Genomic DNA, 23,031 nt, shown 5'->3' with positions numbered 1-23,031 from the left:
TGTAAGTCAAAAAAATTTGTGATATCTATGTCCGCTCCGCGGACTCACTTCCCTGTTTGGTCCGCGCACTGGCCTCTGATTGGCTGTGCTGTCCGCAGACAGGCCTCTGATTGGCCGAGAAATTCACGGACTTTTGCGTGGTCTGCGGACATTGGGACATGGCTGCTGATTGGCCAGTGGGTAAACGTGAAATGTGTCGGTTTTCCTGAAACACCCGCCATCTTGGATTCGCTGACTTTTTTGGGGTCCGCGGACAGCGCAGTGATAAAAAAAAATTTAAAAGCAGCATTTCACTTGTCAAACTTAACAAACAATCTCTGGGGAGGTGGGGGGGATGAGGATGGAATGGAATATTACCATAAGAAGCCAAAAAATGGTTTGTTTCACCCCCCGAAAGTCCGCGAACACTCCAGATGTCATGGGGCAGTCCTGTGGTGTTCACGGACACTTCAGATGTCCTAGGACATCTGTACCTATTTTTGCTTTACAGGGTTGCGGAAAAGCAGTTTTTGGATGGCTTATAACTTTTGTGCCACTCAGTGAAGCTGCATGTAATTTTGGAATTTTATTCTAGGACCAATCCTGAATGGTTTTGCAAAGTTTTGTGGGATTCTGTCAAGAGGGGGCAAAATTAGAGGGGGGGGTCCCAAAATATTGTAAAGGCATATAAATGTGGTGTCATTTGACGAATCTGCACAACATTTGGCAAAATGATTTTGGATCTAGATACAAATGGTTTTCTAAAGTTTGGTGGTATTTTCTCAAGAGGGGGCTAAATTAGAGGGGGGTCTCAACATTTTTAGATGGCTTATAACTTTGTTGCTATTGACGAATGTGGACAAAAGTTTTGAGAGATTATAGACCCATCCTTCAATGTTTGTGTAAAGACTGGATGGATTTTGTCAAGTGGGGGCTAAGTTATATGACCATTGTATGTACATATATTTTGACACTTTTAAAAAAATAAAACATGGGCGGGTTTCGAGCAAACTCGTGAGGAGCATTGGCAAGGACATTAAAGCATGGTTTTGCAAATGTGACCGTGTTTTATTTTTTGACAAGTGTAATAATGTAGGTACAAAAAATAGTCATATACCTTTGGTGACTGAGGTATAGCCTGTGGCCGTGGGCAGTTGCCAGATTGTCTGGGTCATGGCATAAGGTCACGACGCGGACAATCTGGCTACTGGCCATGAGCGCTAGGGACGAAAAATGCTGTTAAAGTGGCTATGTCTACCTGGGACCGGCTATGTGGTAAAGTTATTCGAAGTTAGGATAGGTTTGAAAGAGAAAAAAAGTGCTTGTGGTAATATGTTCATAGGGTTTTGCAGGCTGCTATGGCAAGGGAAGAGGGACTGTGTACGGAGCCCTGCCTTTCCTTTCCATGTTGGCTGTCTTGGAAAAGGATTTTCCTTCCTACCAGCTATAGGAAGAAAAACCTATGTTTTAGCACCCTGGGTTCCTTCTTTGGGAACCAGGGGTGCTAATGGCCTTTATCCCCCATTTCAGGGGGTGCAATGGACGATAATGGTCTGTAGACCTCCCTATTTATTTATTTATTTATAACGCACCAATGCCCGCAGACATCAGGCTGTCTGGTTACAGTATTTGTTAAAGAAGATGAGGTGGAGGAAGACAACTTACTACTTGCTGAGAAAGGAACAACCTTTCTGAGAGCATTGCGGTCATTGGATTTGGTGTGGCGGCGCATGCAGGTGGTCCCGTAGGAGTACTGTCCAGGTAGTCTGCGACTTTGCACTCAGTGCATTTCACTTTGGTAGCTTTAAACATCAATGATATTTGTGATGTCATCTTTGATGTCCTGGGTGTTTGTCTTAGCAGTGCACGGTGGTGGCGTGGGTTATGGTTGCTTAGCTTACCATAACTGACGAATTTCAGTTTTTTTTTTTCGATTTTACTTGTAACCATAACGTCCTTTTAACAACATTTTTTTATGGAATTTCATAGGTTTTTATTAGTGCAACTTAACCATAACGTCCCCCTTAACAACGTTTTTCATTTCATATATGTATATTTGTATGTGCATAAATACAAAACATCCCTTGCTTTACAGTGTCAACATTTTTACTAGCTCATTACATAGCTCTCAACCATTTGTGTTGCAAAGGGGGGTGAAATCACCCGATTTTGTTTTTGGCGGGTGAGACGCCCATTAGAATGAATGGGCGTGCAGGAGGCTTGGCGGGTGAGTCAGCCCTTTACAGGGCGGGTGACACCTGCCAAAAGCGGGTGAGTTGAGAGCTATGTCATTAAATATATTGGGAATGGGACTTACTTTTTTTACTCCCCACACAATCATTTTATTCCCAACTTTAAAAATGAGGTCGTAAAATACTCTCACTTCAAATTCTTATCTGCCTACCCAGAGCCTGTGTTCTTAATTTTCTGTGGGGTTGTCTTGGTAAAACTTCTACAATTTTTAAAGACATTAAAAAGAATGTCTCACACCGTTTTGCAGCCCCAGCCTGCTTCATCTGCAAATAGTGTAAACTCTTTCGTCGCAGGTTTGTGGTCCTCGCAAAGTTCCGCGTTAGCCTCACTGACTCAACGACCATGGGCAACTTGGCCGACCTCTGGCCAGCCTTATCTCAGCAGGGACATCTGGAGGGAGAGCCGCGGGCTGGGCCCTGTCACTCCGGGTTCCCGCCCTCCCCTCGGCGCGCTCCACTTTCACCCAGCCTGCCCCTCTGGGAGCAGCCGCGGTCGGCAGCTCGCCGCTCGTGGCCTTTCCCAGGGCTGCGCGCGCTCTGGGTCCCAGGCTGCTGCGCTGTTCCCACGCGCAAGTGGCGCGCGGCTTTTCCTGCGCGTCGCCATCAGCTGAGGTGCCGCTCTGCTGCCGTGTGGTACGCACGCAGAGCCCGCTCTCGGGTTCCTCACACACAAAAACGCCATGGCCGTGTGCGGCGCCAAGCTGCGCACCTCCGTCCTGCTGGCCGTCAGCTACCTGGGCTACCTGCTGGCGGGGGCGGCCGTGTTCCAGGCTCTGGAAGAGGGCGCAGAGCAGGAGGCCAAGGACAAGGCTATCCGCCACAAGCTGGGCTTCCTGCGCAACTTCACCTGCCTGGCCCGGGAGGACCTTGAGCTCTTGGTGGAGGTAAGCCATTCTGCGAGGGGCAGTGCCAGGAGACAGATATGCGGTGACCCAGCTCAAACTGATGTTTGGAGGAGGGGCTTTACTGCAGCTGGCATAGGTTAATAACACAAATGCATTGAGGTGGTATGGTGTCAGGTTTTAAAATACAAAAGGGCAGTGGAGAAATTGTAACTATGTTTTTGGGGGGCTTGCAGTTTCAGTTGTAGTTTTCTTTTTTTAATCTCAGGGTCGCAATCATAATGGAGATAGTGAATTTACTGCAACATATGTAAAAACTTTGGTCGACTGGGAAGCTGTGTGGCAAAGGCATTTAATCAGTGGTAGAAGTGTACCGAAAAAAAGTAGTGGAATTGTGCTCTCGGCAGGGGAGAGGGTAGGTGGAAGCATATTGTGACAAGGTTTTGAGGCCGGGGCATTGTAATAGCTAAGTGACTGGTAACCAAGGCTCACTATTACAACTTTACACTTGCACAAGGACATGAATGGACAAATCCTCTGTATAGAATGGTGGTAAAAGGTTGAGGAATGGTAAACAGAATTGGAACAGTGCTCCCCATAACTTGAACCCTGTATTTAACTTCAGTAACCCCCAACGATATTCACTGCTGCACACCAAAGAGCTGGAAGCAGGGCAAAACATGTCTGTGATTAGTGAGCACCTTTAGAGATGGTCTTTCTTAGGCCAGCAAATGCTCGTTTAAAGTGATACAGCCTTTGTTTTGCAAACACTTAGACATCCTTTGAGAATGTGTGCATGCCATCAGAACAACAACATGGAGGCTTATTCTGTGGCAAAAGCATTGGAGGGAGGGAGAGGGCCACATGCTGACAAAGGGCAGGTTTAATGACCTGCCCACAGCAGAACATAGAAAGCCATCAAGCGAGGAAGCCGGGAAGCAGAACACCTAAATGAATACTTAAAAGCTAAGAAGCTTCCTTTGTCCGAGTCACAAGCCCTCCTCGAGAGTGTGGGGGTTCAATTCCACTGACGCCGGGCCTGGTGAGGGCAGTTGCAGCGTGTCACATGAAATGGCAAATTACAGAAAGCGCTGCCCTGATGCTTTCTCCATCTGTGTAAAGGCGCCCACTGCAAACAGAATCTCTCCCTGGCCCTTCTCCAGGACTTTTAACCAGGTGGACCCTGCATGGTCCAGTGGTGAAATGCAGAGGGGGCCATTTCCATTTAGTGTGGGGCCTGGGTAGCTTGAACCCCAGGGAGATACAGCAAATAGGATCCCAAGTATTTGCCACAATACACAGGATGGATTCTGTTTGCATAAAGACACTGTGCATAGTTAAACAGTATGTGTGATGGGGGTTACTAGTTACCAGGTCAAACCTCGACAACTTCTGGCAGGGCCGGCTTACACACAAAGCTACATGCTGTTTAGGCGGGAAACCCACAGGTAGGTACCCACACCAGGAAGATCTGAAAGCGGTCCAGCATGGCCACCAGAAACTTGACATTTTCAGGCACAATCTTGGTGAACTTATTCATTGGGGAGCAACTTGGTTCCATAAGCGTTTGAAGCAAGGCACCTTTGCCTCTGCATATCCTTCATCACTGAAGGACAAACTCAAAAGGGATGGATGGAAGGCTTGGAATCAATCATAACCACTGGCATTGCTCGCAGAAGACTTAAGCTCCATGGCATGCAAATCATTCTTGGTCTGGTACCTAATGTGAGCAGCCTGCCCCGAACTGCTAGGTCACAGGGCCAACATATTTGCGATTGCTTGTGTATCCATGCAGAGGAGTAGCCTTGCAGTTCAGACTGGACCTCTAAATTTGGGTACATGAACAAGCACGTGGCTGGTCACCTTCTGTAATGGCACAGGCAGACTAAAATATGATGGCATGGAAGTCTACCCAAAGCAGTGACACTGGTAATTTTAAGTCACACACTTGCACACAACACTTTTTTTCATTTGTTTTGCTCTCCCCTAAAGAATTGCATTTCTCTTATTTTTCACACATTCATTCAGCAGCTCAGCTAAGGCCAGAAAGGGTACCTCAGTTGGTTGATGCGCCTGCTTCAGCGATCTTCATGTAAACCGAAGTTGTATCTTGTATGAGATGGTAGAGCGTTTCATTCTTCTGAGACAAATAATAGGAGGACCAGTGAGATGGGTCATGCCTTCCTGGCTGGACATGGAAGTGGCAAACAACAAGCAAGCTTGGCATCTTATGAAGATTTGCCCAGGCACCAGTAAGCAAAACTGGAAGCAGCAGGGGCACCCACATGTCCTGGATGGTGGAAGGAAGATGAGAACCATGTGTGACAGGTGGCAAGCATCCCCGGTGGCCAGTGCACCCCAATCACCCCACTCCACTCACAAGTTGGAAAACTGGTGGAGACCCCATGAGAACAGACCCCAGGGAAGAGAGAGGAAAAGACTTTGTGCTGGTGAACTTTCATCACAGCCAGGGATTATGCCCCTGGGGAGCCCCTCACCCAACATAGTATCATTCATGTCAGGTCTCTGTTAGGCGAGAGCATGTTACATCACACACACAAGTGTCAGGTAATTTATGAATCACAATTTATATTTTTTATCGTTACCAAATATGTAACCCCTGCCTAACCCGCCCTCCAACCAAACTAAGCTAAACCCTCATGTAATTTCTACCCCTGGGTTGCGCTGATGGTCCGCTTATCTAGGGTGAGGGGCTAGTTTAAGAATACTTGCCCTATCACTGGTCTTCTTCAAACATGCATTGTAATTACTTCAGTTATATTAAAAGGGACATGTCAGGAGCATACAAACATGTGCCATCTGCTTCACAAACGAAATCACTACAAATGTATTCATTTTCTTTGTTTGGCAGGTATTAAAAATAACCTAACATCGCTATCAATCTGTGTATGGTCTTTTATAAGGACACAGAAACAAGAGCAGAAACAAAAATCCGAGAACTCGGTATTTTACTCCTCACACTACAACTGACTCTTCATTCTTTTAGAAGACTGTATAAAGTACCCGAAACAGTCCAATACGTGTGTGTTTTTTCACAAGTGATGGTGCCATGAGCAAGCAAAGGGGGAATTCAGTAGGTGGTCTGAGCTATATGCATTATCGATAACTATCGATAACATTAAAACAAGGGGCCAACGTTTATTAAACCATGCATGAGCGAGGCATTTTTTGTAGTACCCCCTTAATAGAATCACTTCTTTGTGACCTCGATGTTGGCAGCCAAAGAAAATGCAACCTCTTTAGGCAGAGTCCCGGGAGGATAGCTCAGCGGCAACGTGCTAGCCTTGGAAACAAGATGACACGAAGCAACAGAAGTTCGATCCCCAGTCCGCGCTTAGAAACCTCTGGGTATTAAGTGCGTTATGTTTATATTTATTGAATTTATATAGCGCGTTAAGCCAAAGCGCTTTACGATATAACAGGTACAAAAGTGAGAGAAGCATATTTACAAACATGAACGGGTCATTAGAACAATAAGTAGAATTATTCACAAGAGAGGGTGCGGGGAGGGTAGAGAAGGGGGTAGGTAAAGGGAGTTACGGTGTAGGAAAATACGCAACTAAGAGACTTATTCCTGTAACAGCGCCTCGATGCACCCGGGCTCTGTGAGCGCTTTAAAAATGAAAATAAATAAATAGTGACTTTTCCAGTGGTCAAGTTGGGGTACCCGGCTACGGGCCCAGGTCTTTTGGTTGCACAGATTTCCGTTAGCTCTTTAGGTTTGCATCCACGTCCGAGTTCTGGAAAGAGTTAAACTTGCAGTCTGTGCATGGATGCCAACTTCTAGACTTTCCATGTTGGGTGGGGAGGAAGGGGTTAATCCTGAAGCACAATCTTTCACTGAGCCGTGGAGACACACAGGAGTAAGCATAGTAGTAAATGCGGGCGGTGGGAAACAACTATGGGGGGGTGCCCTAAGTTCCAAATGAGGTCTCTTTTAGACTTGTGCATCTCCACTCTGCCAGTTCCAGACATCCCAATTCCCAGGAACAGAAACTAAGGCATAACCCACTGTAAGTGCTTCACAATGAAGCCAAATTAACAAATATATGTAGAAACAAAGCCATCAAGGTGTTCTGGGTAAGGTTTAAGACGTTTTGAAAACACCGACTTTTTATCCCAGGTCATTCTATATGCTTGTACACTATTTGTAGTTTTATTTTTCCCAATATAAATTCAGTACTACAAGTACCAGAATGCAATTTGACTGGAGAGTAAAAGACTGAAGTCCCTGTGCATGAACTGAAGTGTGCAAACTCTCGGTGTCTTTAATTGCTCGCATGGTGTTTGCATATGTGAAAATATCACATGCTCTTAGTCATTGTTTGACACTGTTGTGCATCCTGCTGTAATGCTTGCTGTGAATACAAGTGCCATGCCCCAAAAAACGAAAAATACATTTGGTTATGCAATCTAACTGGTGGTGTTCATTTTCAGAAAGTTGGTTTACTTTGTAATTCAGTTCCGAGAAGTTGAAATGGTTATCAAGGTAGTGCAGCAATAGTTAAAAACAATATTTAAAAAATAAATAAAAGCAATGAACACTTGTAAGAAGACTGTTGGAGCAGCAGAGTGCTAGCCCAAATGGGAATTTTACTTTGAGGTGTCAGTCTATTTCTAATGGTATGCTTTGTCTGCTGTGGGGCATAATTCACTGTCAAGAATAACACAAGCATTGGCCAAGCTAATAGTTCTGGCGTTTGAAGTTGTTCATTGCATTTTACATTTAGAATTAAGAATGCACGATAACGCCTGCAGGAGACGGGGCTCCCTCGGCTAAGCCAAACATGCCATTCCATCCATGCGACTCTGCTGCAGGCGGCGTGCCTACAGGCAGAGTGTTGGTCCCGTTTCCAGCCTTGAAGGGATTCAGGCAGCTCGCCCAGAGCAGCCTGCACACTGGCATTGACCTAGAACAGGCACATCTGTTCAACGGACCGCGCTCCTGGCACTCGCGACTGCCATGCTCAAGCAGCAGCTCTGCCATTGGGGAGGGGGCAGACACTGTGTATAAATGTTACCCGCGAGCACCCAGCACCTAAAAGGGAAGACAAGTCTGCTCTCTCTTTCAGTCTGATGGGCTGAGTTGTGAGATATAGAAAAGGGACTACAAAACGACAATGCTCATACTAGTGACAGCCCCCACTTAAACCTTCCGTGGCCCCAATGTCACTGGTAATTGTGCCAGCACTGGAGCACAAGAATATACCCGCACCCTGTTTATTCCCCGGCTCTCCAACCGGCTGCAGGGACATCAAAGGCCCCTCATGTATCGTAGTGGGTAGGCTGCAGCTGCTTTATTAAGCAGGAGTTCTCTTACATGCGATCCCTGCACAATAACGTCACAGCTTCAGGTTTTCTATGCTAAGCTGCAGTACTAGCTACACCTAGAGTAACGACTAAGTTTATATTACTCACACGGGGTCTCCCCGATCTAAATCTCCATGGGCAACCCTCTCTATGCATCACTTTATTTACGTCACTTAACATCCCTTTTCCATTTCAACTTTCAAGGGACTTGTGTCCCTTCTTTACTTGGACACTTCTGCTTAAATGTCCCATCCAGGCATCCGGGGCTGGAAGTAGTCCCAGGCTCCCCTGGCCCCACCCTCAACATTCCACTGCCGCTCCCGGTCTTGTAGCCTTGAGTGCTGTTGACTAACCCTTGTGGATCTCTCCAGCACTTCCTTATACGATGGACCCTGCAACACTGCCAAGACTCCCTGGGGCCCCTCTCCTGGTCTTTGTCTCATGCAGTCCGTAATTTCCGGTTCCATGTGATAATGTCCCTGCAAAAATGTCGTCTGACAAAAATGTCACCAAAAAATGGCCATGGTTTGCAGGGATATTTTCCCCTTAACATGCGGGGGACACCCCTGCAAACCCCAAACTTTTTTTTTTTCAAGGGGAGCGTGGGACCGCTCCACTCCCCTTGACCTCATATGTATGGTCACCATATATAAAGTTGCCACAGCCTGTTCCCGGCAACCTTATCTATGGCGTCCATATATATGGGGATAACGTTACCGAACACCTCATTTCTCTGGTGCTTGGTGCCTGGTGCTTGGCATAGGACGTGTGGCAAGCTCTGCCAGCTGCTAGGCGATGGTGTAGGCCCAGCTCCATTGTGCCATACACCTGTGTAAGACTAAGTGGTGCTACAGGTGGAGTGTCTTTGAGGAGTCAGTGGCTGTCAGGAGGGAGGTCCCTGGAAACCCATTAGAACCTGTGGGCCCTGCATTGTTGCCATGGTAGCATAGCATCACATAATATGGTAAAGGAGGGAATAAAAGCTTGATAAATAATGCTTCGCATTGATAAACGCAAAAACGTGTGAACTACTGTGATGCTTCTAAAGGGCAAAGGGATGGGCCCAGTTAATGTAGGCGGTCCTTTGAGCAAGAAATGATATAGTAACCACCTGAAAATCATTGTCTGGCCCATCCTAACCGATACACCCCTAAACACAAATCCCTCACTGAAACAACACTGGCTACACAATGGAACTTACACCACCTCAACACAAATGCGTACATTACATTTGCCTAAAATGCACACTAACCCATCACAACTCTCCACACTGCTTAAACACTACTCTGACAAACACCACAATCATGCAAACAATGTATGCTATAGACCCGAAGTGCGCATTAACAGGGCATAGCAAGGAGTTTCACACATTCTCATGTGGGGTAGTACTCGGGACGGCCCACACGACATTGGAGACTGGAAGCAATAGGGGAGGAAATTAATATTGGCCGGGCTCAGATATATATCCCCTGTACTTGCCCAGGATCACACACTTTGGTTAAACAGTTAGGCTGCTATTTTAACCCAGGTTACGGTTTTACCACTTTAACACAAACCTTCCAAACCCCACTTGGTACATGTGCTAACATTTTGGATTTTAAGGCCTACAATAATGTCGTATAGAGCAGTGAATGGACGGTGATTCTCCTGTCATGTGTGTATTCACTTTGTGAATTAAGCAGGGCCGACTGGGAACGTTCATTCTGTTTAACAGCAATAAAGCCCAACCTACTCTACAAGTCCTGTCGCAAACATTGAAGCCCTGAATAGGCTCCTGGTTTTTGCTTTAGAAACGTTCTTCTTTGATGCTGCGGCTTTCAGTACAATTGTTTTCCACCGACCACGTGCTTCGACTTTATGCTCTAACTGTTCCCTTTAAACCACGTTCACACGAGGCTGAAATGCTTCAAGGGTCACGCGGCAGGTGGAGGGAGAGCCGGCCCCAGGTCTGCCGCCAGCGCACTGTTTGAGATTTTTCGGTGAGTCCCCCCTTCACCCGCCCCACCCTCCCCAACATTCTGACAGGAGTGGTGGGGACAGGTGTCCCCATGCATGACTTGTCACACACACATGGGGAGCCGAGGGGTGGGGGTGCGACGAAGCACGGGCTCCTTGGCAGAGCCGGCATTAGGACATGGCAGGCTGGGCGACCGCCTAGGCGCCAAAGTCCCCCAGATCCTCTCCGTGCCCAGGCCCAACCGTGTTGGGGGTGTGTGGCCCTTATCTTCCCTGAGTGGATTCCTACCACTGTTACTCCAACGCAGACCTACTCCTCTTTTGAATGCCTTGTCTGCCGTCTCTCTCTCTCTCTCTCTCTCTCCTAGCCATTCCCTTACCGTGGCTACTATCTATCGGCCACCTGGTCAAATTTCCTCCTTCCTCTCCGAGTGGGCCGACCTCTCCTCCTCACTCCTGTCCTCTACCACTCAACTCCTCTTTCTTGTAGACTTCAACATCCACCTGGATGCCTCCTGTCCTCCCTCTGGACTCTTTCGCGATCTCTGCGACTCTCTCTCACTCTCTACTCTCCCGTCTGGGCCAACTCATTCTGCAGGGCACACTCTTGATGCCCTGATCTCCTCTGTCCTTCCCCTCTCTGTCCCTCTCTCCACTCTCTCCTGGAGTGATCACTTTCTCGTATCCTCCCACCTCACCTTCCCTACCCCACAGGCAAAGCCACCCTTATCACTGCCACCCTCCTTCTCGGTCATCCGACCCATGAAGCGCGTGTCAGTTGAGGCTTTCGCTGCCACCTTCTCGCCCCACCCTCCCCCTTTGGCTGACTCCCACCCTGCCACAGCCCTCTTGACTTTACACTCTGCTATAACTGATACTCTTGATATCCTTGCCCCTATTATGAGAATCCGCCTGAAGCCCAAAGCCAAATGTAACTCCTGGTATGACTCGGATCTCGTCAGCCTTAAACGCAAGTGCAGGGTGGCAGAGAGGAAATGGCGTGCTTCACGTTCATCCTCTGACAAACTGGCCTGCCGCCTGCTCCAAAGGCAATACCGGCTCTCCATTCTCACCAAGAAGAGAGCCCTTGTCCAAGCCCGCATCTCTGCGGCATCTAACAATTCGGCCAAACTCTTTAAAATCTGCAAGGAGCTGGCCAACCCTGCTGCAGTCTCTACCTCTCCTGTCCCCTCCCAGGCCCTCTGCACAGCACTGGCCTCTCACTTCATCTCAAAAACTCAGGACATCCTGTCCTCACTCTCCTCCTATCACCTCCCCCGCTCTGTTCCCTGCTCTTCCTCTGGCCCTTCTGCAGCCACCCCTCCTCCCTCCTTCTCTGCCTTTCCCCTTTTTTCTGCTGACAAGATTTCGAGACAAGTCCGATCTATGAAAGTCTCGTCAAAACAGGTCCACCCCTGTTCCTCTAAAACTATCAAGGACCACATCGACTCTGTGGATCCTGCCCTGGCTGACTCCTGCAATCACTCCTTCGCCTCGCGAGTCTTCCCCTCCCCCCCCTCAAGCACTCCCTTGTGCACCCCCTTCTTAAGAAACCCTCTTCCGACCCCTCCTGCTCGGCTAACTATTGCTCAATTTCTATCACTCCCTTCCTGGGCAAGCTCCTGGAGAAACTGGCCATCTCCCAGCTTAATCTACATGCTGAATCTGTTGGTAGTCTTCATGACCATCAGTCTGGCTTCAGAGCTGCCAGAAGCACAGAAACTGCTCTCCTGAACATCCGTGAGGACCTGCTCTCGAACCTTGACTCTAACACCCCACGTGTTCTCATTCTGCTTGATCTCTCCTCTGCCTTTGATACTGTCAACCATACCATCCTGCTCAACCATCTCCATGATAACCTGGGTATCACTGGTCAGGCTCTGGCGTGGCTGACCTCTTTCCTCTCCAATCGACCCTCCCAGGTCCAATTGGGGTCCTTCCTCTCTGACATCTTTTTCATGGTGTCCCACCAGGGATCTAACCTCTCCCCCTGGCTTTTCAACCAGTATCTGGCACTTCTTGCCCACCGCATCGCCGCTCTCTGCCCCAACTTTCAGTGCTATGCAGATGATACCCAGCTCACCTTCAGGCTACCCCCGGCCTCCTCTTCCCCTTCCCTCATCTCTGACTGTCTTTCTGCTATCCACGAATGGTGTGCTGCCAACGACCTCTGCCTTAATGCCAGTAAGACTTAGATTCTACTCATCGGCACACCCACTCCCTCCTTCCCTGCAGCTCTCTGGCCGGCCTCTCTTGGCCCTCTTCCTGCTCCTACCTGCAAGGCAAAAAACCTTCGGGTTATCTTCGGCTCCACACTCTTTCTCTCCTCACATATCTGACATCTCTAAGAAGGCACCCTACCAGCTTCACCTCCTCAGAGGTATCCTTCCTTTCCTCTCCTTCTCCCAGAAGCTCACCGTCTCTAGAGTCCTGGTTCTCTCGAAGCTGGACTACTGCAACACCCTCTATCTAAATCTGCCTGTTTCTACTCTCCGCCCTCTGCAACTCATCCAGAACAGGACTGCGAGACTTGTCCTTTGCCTCAAGCCCATGGACGTATCTCTCCAGGACTGAAATCGCTACACTGGCTCTCAGTGGCTGCGAGGGTTAAGTTAAAAACCCTCTGCATTGTCCACAAGGCCTTCTAGGGACATGGGCCAAAATACCTTCAACTCTATCTTCCTAAATATCTTCCTTCTCGAGCTCTTCGCTCATCTGCCTCCAACTCCCTCAGGGTCAGCCGCTTCTCCAAGCAACAAGTTGGGGGTAGATCTCTCGCTGCAGCAGGGGCCTCCCTCTGAAACAGCCTTCCTGCCTCCCTGAAACTTGAGGAGAACCATCTCTGGTTCCGGAAGCACCTCAAAACCTTCCTTTTGCCGATCTCCCCCGCTAAAATCCACTGAAACTGCACTGAATCTGCAACTGGGCCACTCACCGATCTACGTCCTTGGCCCAGCCACTCTCCCCTGCAATGCGGGACTGTTCTCTGTATCTCTACAGCCCCTCCTCCCAGCACTTGTCTGCACTTACCTTGCACTTGCCACCAGCTGGCCCATATTATTTATCTTGTATTCTACTAACACTGTTCTGAACTTTCCCCTCTCCCCCTGCACTTTTCCCTTCCCCTCTACCCTTGCACTTGCGCGATCTGAATAACACCTGGCCTAGTAGGATCCTTGTCTGTCTCCCCCTGTTCCCCAGCCCTGCCTCGTCGCGCCTTGAAACACTTGTGTATAGGCGCGTTACAAATGCCATATCATATCTCATATCATAAATGTGCCGGCTCATGCAAGCGCCTTTAATTTTAAAATGACACTTCTCCCACTAAAAAAGAAACATTTTGCGCCTCCAATCCCCCCCTCCCTCCCCCAAATTGACCAAGGGGAAGGCGGCAGGGGTGCCAAATTGTTATTGTTCTGCCTGGGATGCTGCTGCCACTAAGGCCGGCAGTGCTCCTTGGTTATAATCATGCCGCATGCCCGGGGTGATTATAAAACGAGCAGTGCTAGCTGGGTGCTGCATGTTAACCTTCCTCCTCCTGCATGGCCAACTTGCTTGGGTTTTAGGTGATGGCAAACCCTGCCTGAGATTCCTCTCTGACTCAAAGCGCCCACCTCTGTCATTGCTAATGCTTTTCACTGTTTTTTTTTTGAGCGATTAGTGACGCATCAGGAACTCCTAGGAGTCCTGGGTCTGCCAACACACCACAAATGCAGCACAGCAGGGGACTTGGTGCTGAACAACAGAACTGAGCCCCCAGCTATTTTTGTAAAGTGTGTTTAAGGGTCACGCCCAGCGCGCCGTGCTTTTTTAATAGGCACTGAAGCAGATCGATACTTAAGTTTACAATGACACTGAGCTGGAGCCTTCAGCTCAGTGTCATGTGAACTGGAAACAAAGTGCCATTTATTTGCTGCGCCAGTGTGGGCGGCTGCAATGAGCACACCTTGTGCCAGCGCGGGGTCGCACATCCAGGGCTGCAACTGAGGTGAGTGAAGTGTAACGAAAAGGAAAATTGCTCACACTCACCAGCTTAACAGGTGACCCGAAAACCGTTCCGAATCGGCTTCCAGTTTCTAATGTTACCCAGCTCCCTCCGTGACATCCCTCTCTACACCCCCACACCTTCCACAATATACAGCAATTGAACTGGCTGTGAAAGACCCCGTGAATGCCGTGATGGAGTCTGGGGGGTTTGGCAGAGCAGAGGGGCGGGTTGACCAGCCAGCAGAGGAAGGATCACTACACTGCTTGAATAGGGTAGAAACTCAGGATTTTGAATGGGGCACCCGATTGGCACACTTACTGTAAAATGTTTACTCACTGGTTGAAATGGCCCCATGGTCCCAGGAATTAACACTCTGTGATTTGGTGAATTCATTCCTTGTTACCATGGCAACCAAATACACTCAGATCCCGCTTTTTTCTGTTTTGTGTTAGCATTGCTTTGGCCACATAGGTGGCCACCAAATGTGCCAAAACCACAAATACACGCAGACTGTGCCACCCGGAGTGCAGCTCCCCTCGTGGTGTTCATGGTTCTATCATTGCAGTGTGGACACCCTTAATCCACATGGAGTGGTCGCCACTAGGTCGGGGCCTCCTTTTAATGGGGGGTCAGAGGGGTCTCCTCTTGGCATGCTTGGCTGGCCAGCCTGCCCACTATCCCTGAATCTGATCTAGGAAAATCCGAACAGGAAACATCTGGGCAACAACACAAAAATACCCCCACCCAAAAAAAATGGCCCTAGATTTGTGCCTTTTCACAACACACCAGTGTAAAAATGGAGGGCTGCAACGTACATTCATTTTGTTCTCTGTAACAGTGACAAAGACATCGTCACAACCCTATATTTGTTATTTCAATAACACACATCAGCCAAGTCTTGTTTCATGTTATTGACACAGATGTACCCATTTACAAACTGTGACACTGGAAAATTAACTGACCGGAATTTCAACTCAAACATTACTTAAGCTCATAAAATAGAAGAGTGCATGGAAAGTAAACTTCGGAAGGTGAGGCACAGTAAGATTAATTGAGACACACATGATCACACTTTGTTTGAGAGTTGAAGATTGGATTTCAGCCAAGTCTGCAATTTAGGCATTTGACCACGTTGTTTCACAGCTGGATTTGCACAGCAACGTACAACTAGGAGCCTCAATACAAGTGTGCCGGTCCGAAAAAATGCTGGTAATTCCGGCCTTTTTTCCAGACCAGTACACTTCAAGTTTTCAGTGTGTGGTCCTGACTTGCCAGTAGGCCCCGACTGGCAACGAAATGCCTGAATCACTGGCACCAGTAGTTCCAGTGCCGGTGATTCAGGAAATGCCATCCCATAGGACTCCATGGGAATGTGACCTTACCGGCTCTCTGCCGCATGTAATACCAGGATATCAGGTGGCCGAGACGGTAAGGGCAGTTTGCTAGTATTTCTCGGGTATTACTGGCGGGATACCGGCAAACTCTTAATCAGATTGTATGGCTTAATATTTTGGTTTCAAGAACTAAAATAGAGCTCTGTTTATAGAGTTGACTTGCAAAATAGACAAATCATGATAATCAAGCCTGATAATATATTTTTTCAGATGCCTTTTATGGAAACAAGTTATCAAAAAGGAGTATGCTTGTAGCTTTGTTTTCCCATTGTAAGAGGAAGATTGCAATAATGTTATGTTATCATGATTTATACAGGGTCGGACTGGGACAAGAAATAGGCCTGGCCACCCAAAAAGAAGTGGCCCACCCCTCGCCTCAAAAAAGTGGCCCACCCCTCGCCTCACGACCCTTGACCCCTGATGACATCACCGGAAGTGATGCCATTTGGCCCCACCCCAAAGTGACATCCCGGGAAGCGATGAAACGCAACCTTTCACCCCTTGACAAAACAGGAAGTGACATCAAATGGCATTGTTCTAAAGTACACTACGAAAAATATGGTTATGATTTCACTAATGTGATCTACATTTCATACAATAATTGATCACCATATGCATCATTAATATCTGTGTGTATAGATCCATATTGTCAAATGAATGAGAATCCAAGCAGACCTCCAAGGCCAAATAATAACATTTTATTGTATAGCAGTTACGCTTAAACTCTTTTTTAGAACAAATATGCATATAATATCACCCAACCTGCGTTGGTACTCATTTATCAACCTAAGAAGGATGAAAGGCTTTTTGAAAAAAAAAGAAAAACAAATAAAAAAAAAAAAGAAACAGCCCGACATCTCAGGGACGATTTCGGCCCGGCCACGGGCCAAAAGGCCGAGGGGCCAATTCGACCCTGGATTTATACCATGCACTGCTGCCATTTTCATGGTCTCCAGGCGCACTGGCAGATCTGAAAAGGGATGAGGGTTTGTAACGGTTAGTGGAATCGAGAGGGAGAACGCAGGAGGGCTTTGATGTGCTGTTAATAGCTTCAGTTCTGAAAAACCGGTCACGGTGTGCTGTTTTTATTTTGGTAGGTGTTGGTTTGGCGATGTTTTGTGTATGAGAGTGTAAGGGGTGGGTTGCGTGTTTGTAGTTTGTTTTTTTGTAGTGCTACAGGTTTAGAGGGGGATTGCAGATTGTATGCAGTTTGTGGCAGCTTCAGGTCCCTGCTCCTGTGGAGGTATGTGTGTTTTATTTTGATGAATAAGGATGAGTATTTAGGATATTGGAAAGTTCTTAGTGATGAGGGTGGTCTGTGCCCTTCTCTTCAAGGGCTAATTTAAACCAAACGGTGAGAGCCTAAAACATCTCTGAAGTTTGCCACTCTCATGTTAACATTCAATAGGCATGTAACAAAAGGAACAGTGGTAATGCCGCTTGCTTTTGTTTTTTCAATGTCATGCAAACAAGGGGGCGCCTTACGGCGACTGTGACTTGAATCACGCAGCTGTGCATGCTCTGCCGCACAGGGCGAGTATAGTTTTCGTGTGAGTGGTTTGGTTTTCAAAATGTACTAAACAGAGCTTTTGCTCTGTGAGAATTAATAACACCTGACTGATTTGTGTTTCCTTTACCATGCCAGTGTTTCATCTCTTATTACTGTAGGGTATTTTATGGAGATTTGGGGCCTGACAGTATTTTCTTACCGCCGAAAAATAACTTAGCAACAATCACTCCTTGTATTCAGATTGGGCCATGTACAATAACAATACAGTGGACATGCATTATTTCAGCACACAGACATGCGTATTTGGTATGCACGGTTGGTATGCGTGGTTGGTGGTATTTTGGTGAGCATAATTCCCTTGTTTTATTTGTGGCCCCAATATCCAGAACCCCTTATTTTTGTTTAGATTTTGCGTGTAATCACTAGAGAGACCTCAGGCTTGCATTTCAGGAACACCACATTTTCATTTTTAGTGTGCCACCATGGGCAATTTCTCTCTGTCTTATCTACGGCAGCGAGCTATCATGTGGTATTTTCGCTATCTTATATACGGTAGTGAACTATGTCCCGGGCCTCCCTTTTTGCCGACTCATAGACCTGAGACAAACTACAACACACACAGTTAGTTATAATTGCTCATACTGAATTACATTGTGCACACGGCTGCAGCCAAATTTGATGTTTAGCTACCTTGAAAATGACAATTGCACTCTCTAAACATCTCCCCACATCATCAGCGCTGTATTGGTAAATATAAAACACACCACCCGTCTGCTTTCAAATATTTTTGTGTATTATAAAAGTTGCATTTAAACACGATCTCACTCTTTACAGAAATAAATAAAATAGCACAGTAACAGCATTGTCTGTGATACACTGAAAAGAGAGTGGCGGAGACAAGAACTCAATTTGCAACATTAAACATGTGAGTAAAGCACAGGAATCTCCTTTCCTACACTGACTGAATATTCTCGTACACACTCAGCCCCCACACTTCTGTAATTACCTTATCTGTTCAGCACAAGTTTTCTCCAGCTGTTCTCTTTCTGAATTTGGCTCCCTTGAAGATTAACCCCAGTGAAAACAAGTGTCATTCGTTCTCAAACCGGGGTTATTGCCTGGAATTCTCAGCATTTGCAGCAGGAATGCTTCAGCCAGGAAACATGTCCTTCTCCCAGCTCTGCCAAATCTCGAATGTCCTCCCCCTCTCCTCAAGCTCCCCCAGCAAAACTCTAATCACTGCCTCTATCATGGTACTTGCTATGACGCTGATCCAATCAGAATCAATCATGCCATCTTCTCCCTCACTACACAATGGCTCATTTCTACAGTAACCATTTGTAACCAACTGATTTCCTGTTCCTTCGAGCCCTTTGCTTCCTGTAGTTATGTGGACAGAGCAGCAGAGAAAAAGAAAAAAAATGAATGTGCGTTTAAAAGTTCACTTTCAGAGTAGGCCTAATTCTGCAGTGGAGACACATTTTTATTAGTGGGTTATGTTAAATGCAGTTTTATTAGTCAGGTTAGTTATTAATAAGGTTAGTTATTAATTTTCAAATGTGTCTCTTGCACCATAGGCATTTCAGGTGAAAAATAGTGTGCATTTTTGAATGTGCACGTGTGCTTTTAACTGTAAAAATAGATTTGCATGTTATATGTTAAAATCGTTTTTGACTGAATAGCCTGTCTTTACTTATATGTCCATGTTAATCTGGCAACATATATAGCAATGCACCACACCCATGTGGTGGTGCTGCATCAAAAAAATTGCTACCTGTGCAGTAGTGCTGTACTCTGTGCTGTAACACGCCAAATATCCTTACATACCCTCCTTTTGTTTTTAGAACTTGGCTACGATCCAAGCCAATTCCTAAAAACAACTTGTTCTTTTTTTTTTTTTTTAAATGCATGTGTATTGGGATATCTTTCTCTTCCTGACGTAGCTAGTAAAATCAGTAAAATTTTCATTTTTACCTATAGCACAATCAACCATCCACCCATGATTAGCACCAGGACAGCCAAGCCCACTATTGAGCGTTCCCCAATTAAATCTTTCCACTTCTATTATCCCCAGATTACTAATTGTAATATTATTTTTTCTCAAATTCATTTTTATAACATGTCTTTCTTTGTGATTCAATAAATATTCCACATCTATTGGAAAAGTATCCCTTTGAAAAAAATCGATATTTTCCACTTGGCTTTCCCAAACATCATTTGTTACATGAAACAATGTTAACCCCCCAATTGACACAATTGCATCCTTTGGAACCTGTAAATAAAAAACATTATATTTCACCTATTTAACCACGTATGTTCCATGGTTTAAATGTACTACCGTCATGTTCTTTAAACAGGTGCTGACCAACCATTTACCTCTGACCATCTTAGCCTGTGCCATTTCTTCACTCCCCATATTGCTAATAATCACTTCACATCCTTCTGATATACTTGGGTCAGATTTCAAACCACAAATAGCATCTGTGGCATCAGGAACAAACGGTTTACCTGGACACACATACTTTTGTTCTTTAAATTTTACACATGTTTCCAGGTTTGGTATTAAATAAACTTCAGGTTCCCATGACTGAAATGCCACCACTTCTGGAGTCTTAATCTTAATAAATTTGTCCTCTTGCCAAAATCCCACGTTGTGTACCCACTTCGTTTGATAAATAAGTTCAGGGGCTACATGTGGGATGCATAGCAAAAATCCGATCTCTAGTCTTTCCAAGTCCACATATAACGGCATTGCATTACCCATTTCGAATGCAATTTTTACCTGTATTATATCAATTTCCCTCCTGGTAAATCTTTCTATCATTTGACGAATAATATCCTGCGAAATAAAATACAAGGGGATATGTCCTTGAATCAATTGTGAAACTGCAGTTTGAACTTCTCTCATATAATTCGTTAATAGTCTATCAACAGGACTCATTATGTTCAATATTTCATTTAAAGTTCTGTCATGCTTAAGTATTATTTTAGTCGCCCGTTGCATTACATCCGCTTGTTCATTTAGAATGATTGCAGTTTCATTTATGAATCTTACTTGTTCATCCAGTCCCCCTCTAATTCCATCTAATGTTTTTTGTATTATTTCTAGGTCAATACTCAGTTGTTACGCTTTAGTACTCAGTGTTCCTACCGAAATAGAATTGTCTGTTGATATTGTGGTACCTATTATGGCTCCAACTATAGACATTACCAATGATATCGCGAGCATCACCGCACCTCTCTTTCCTCTCCTCTTCTTAATGTCTGCTGAATTCACGAATGTTTTTTCCAATTGCATATCTCTTATTGACTGCTTAGTGTCCTCTTTTCTTATTTCCAGCCACTCTTTAGTCTGTTCAATCTTAATTCCGGTATTGTTCAAGTGTTTTTCAACCAAAATCTCAGGATTCAATGGTATGTATATATTTTGGAAAATCATCCTTCTATCACTCATGATGAATCCTGGTGCCTCTTCCACCGCGATACCAGATGCTGGTCCAGGTTCAATGACAACCTGTGCTTCTGAATTCTTGAAGATCCCTCCAAATATCATCATCATTAACCATATCATCGGTATCATCTTCAATGCTGATCGCTTTGCAGCCTTGGTCTTCACCCCTCTTTGGGGCTTTCCCGGAATCCGTCCACGTGGGCTCTGATCCCGGAACCTCCGACCAAATAATGTTAATTTTCTAAATCAAATAGAAAATAAACAAATTAAGTACATAGCACAATACTAACTTCACCCTTTTGCCAAAAATAAAACATGCTTGGTAAAAATATTTCGTTTTTTTCTCTTTTTTTTCCTGAAATTAAACACAAGTTAAAAAGAAAACAAGCACATAGAAAACAGCATTCAATATTTAATACATTTTCTCTCTGCACACCAACCATGAGCTTCCATTATATATATTTATTTATTTATTTTATATTATATATTTTTACATATATTACAGTGTTTATGTGCCATTATAACAATCAACTTTTTAACTTCTTTGTCACTGCCTCCTGATTGTACCCATTTATTTTCTCTTTTTGTGTTCAAGGGACTTTATCTGTTTCTAAATGCTCAAGCTGCCTGATCTCATGTCTGGGATGGCATGGTTTGATTTGATTTACATGGACAAACTGCGCTATTGCCATTTCACCTTCATTTTTCAAAATTTTATAAACTACAGGAGAGACCTTATCTATAATTCGAAATGACCCCTGCCAGGCTGCTAGAAATTTAGAATTTTTCTGTTTACTTTTTCCAAAATGAAACTTGTACACCTGATCCCCTACACTGTATTCCTTTACTGATGTCTTTTTGTCATAATAAGACTTTGCACTGTCAGCAGCTCTTTCCAGATTTCTCTGCACAAAAGCAAATGCATGTTGCAAATGCCTCCTCAGTTCATCAATATATTCATGAACTGTGGATGCACTCACAAGTGTCTGCTCATGTGTTCTGTATAGTAGGTGTTGTGGTAACACCATTTTCCTACCTGTCAAGACCTCATGGGGGCTAACACCTGTTGCTTTGGCAGGAGTTGATCTGATTGCCATCAAAACCAACGGTAAACGTAAATCCCAGCTGGAACCTGCTTCTGCCACGAATTTCTTTAAATTATCCACAACAGACCTATTGCTTCTTTCAACTGTACCTGAAGACGCTGCCCGATATGCGATATGTAGTTTCCTTTTCACACCTAGTATTTGCCATACCTTACTCATTAGAGTACTTGTGAAATGACTTCCTCTGTCTGACTCAATTCTTTGTGGCAACCCAAACCTTGAGAACACATGGTTCACCAGCAATGTGGCTGCTGTTTGCGCACTACAATCTGGTGCAGGAATGCATTCAATCCACTTCGACATCAAACATACCACACTCAAAATATAACGTTTTCCCCTGCTCGACCTTTTTAAAGGACCTACATAGTCTATTTGCAAATCTGACCATGGGAGAGTTAGGCCTCTTTTCATCAATGGTGCTCTATGCATTGGTGAAGCAGGCTTAAATTGGGCGCATACTAGACATCCTCTAGTACATAATTCCACATCTTGGGACATATGTGGCCAGTAAGCATAATCTTTTAGTATTTCTAATGTTTTTTGTGAACCTCTATGGCCTGCAGTTATGGCATCATGTGCATGGTGTAGCATTAGCCCTCTGAATGAAAGGGGTACTACCCACTGTATTTGTCCTGTTATGGACTCTCTAATCATGAGTCCATCCTGTAATCTAATTCGTGTTTTGTTCTTTAATAGCACCCTCAACTCTTGTTTTCCCATACAATCATTTTCTGTTAAAGAATTTTGTTCGGGATCTATCAAATGATTATAATAGATTCCCAAAATTCGATCATTCTTTTGTGCCTCAATCAAATCTTGGTCTGGCGTGTCATGACTCCACTGCACCACCGGTTGATCTACCTCCTTTGGTGCTTTAGAACGTGTGACTGCATCAATTTGTATTTCACCCATTAAATAATCAATAGGTAGCAATTCTCCCATCACAGCCCCAATCTTAGCCAGGTGGTCTGCCTTATCATTTCCCTCCTTATCCTCTCCTGGTGTTTTTAAATGCCCACGAATTTTTCTCCAGCATATTGTTAAATTATTCTCTGACACCAATTTGTCTATGACTTGTATAATTTTTCCATGTTTAAGTGGCTTTTTGTTGTATGTAACCATGCCTCTTGCTTTCCAACCAGGCAAATACTCCACAAAGCTATTCCGTGCATAGTCAGAATCAGTCACCAGGACAATTTCACTGAACTTTTTATCAACTGCA

General features: G+C 45.4%; 1 protein-coding gene across 1 annotated transcript in view; it reads left to right on the top strand.

Annotated features, from left to right (window-relative positions):
• Positions 1–2,668: 2,668 nt before the first annotated feature.
• Positions 2,669–23,031, top strand: part of LOC138527595 (potassium channel subfamily K member 16-like) — a 229,633-nt gene continuing 209,270 nt past the window's right edge. The window contains exon 1 of the mRNA XM_069638888.1: positions 2,669–3,115. Coding sequence (XP_069494989.1) covers positions 2,912–3,115 — 204 coding nt within the window. The 5' untranslated portion in view covers positions 2,669–2,911. The remainder of the gene's footprint in view (positions 3,116–23,031) is intronic.

The sequence above is a fragment of the Ambystoma mexicanum genome, chromosome 14 (assembly GCF_040938575.1).
Source record: "Ambystoma mexicanum isolate Mex_15411 chromosome 14, UKY_AmexF1_1, whole genome shotgun sequence".
Lineage (NCBI taxonomy): Eukaryota > Metazoa > Chordata > Amphibia > Caudata > Ambystomatidae > Ambystoma > Ambystoma mexicanum.
The sequence above is the reverse complement of the archived record's forward strand: the minus strand, read 5'-3'. Positions and strand labels throughout refer to the sequence as shown.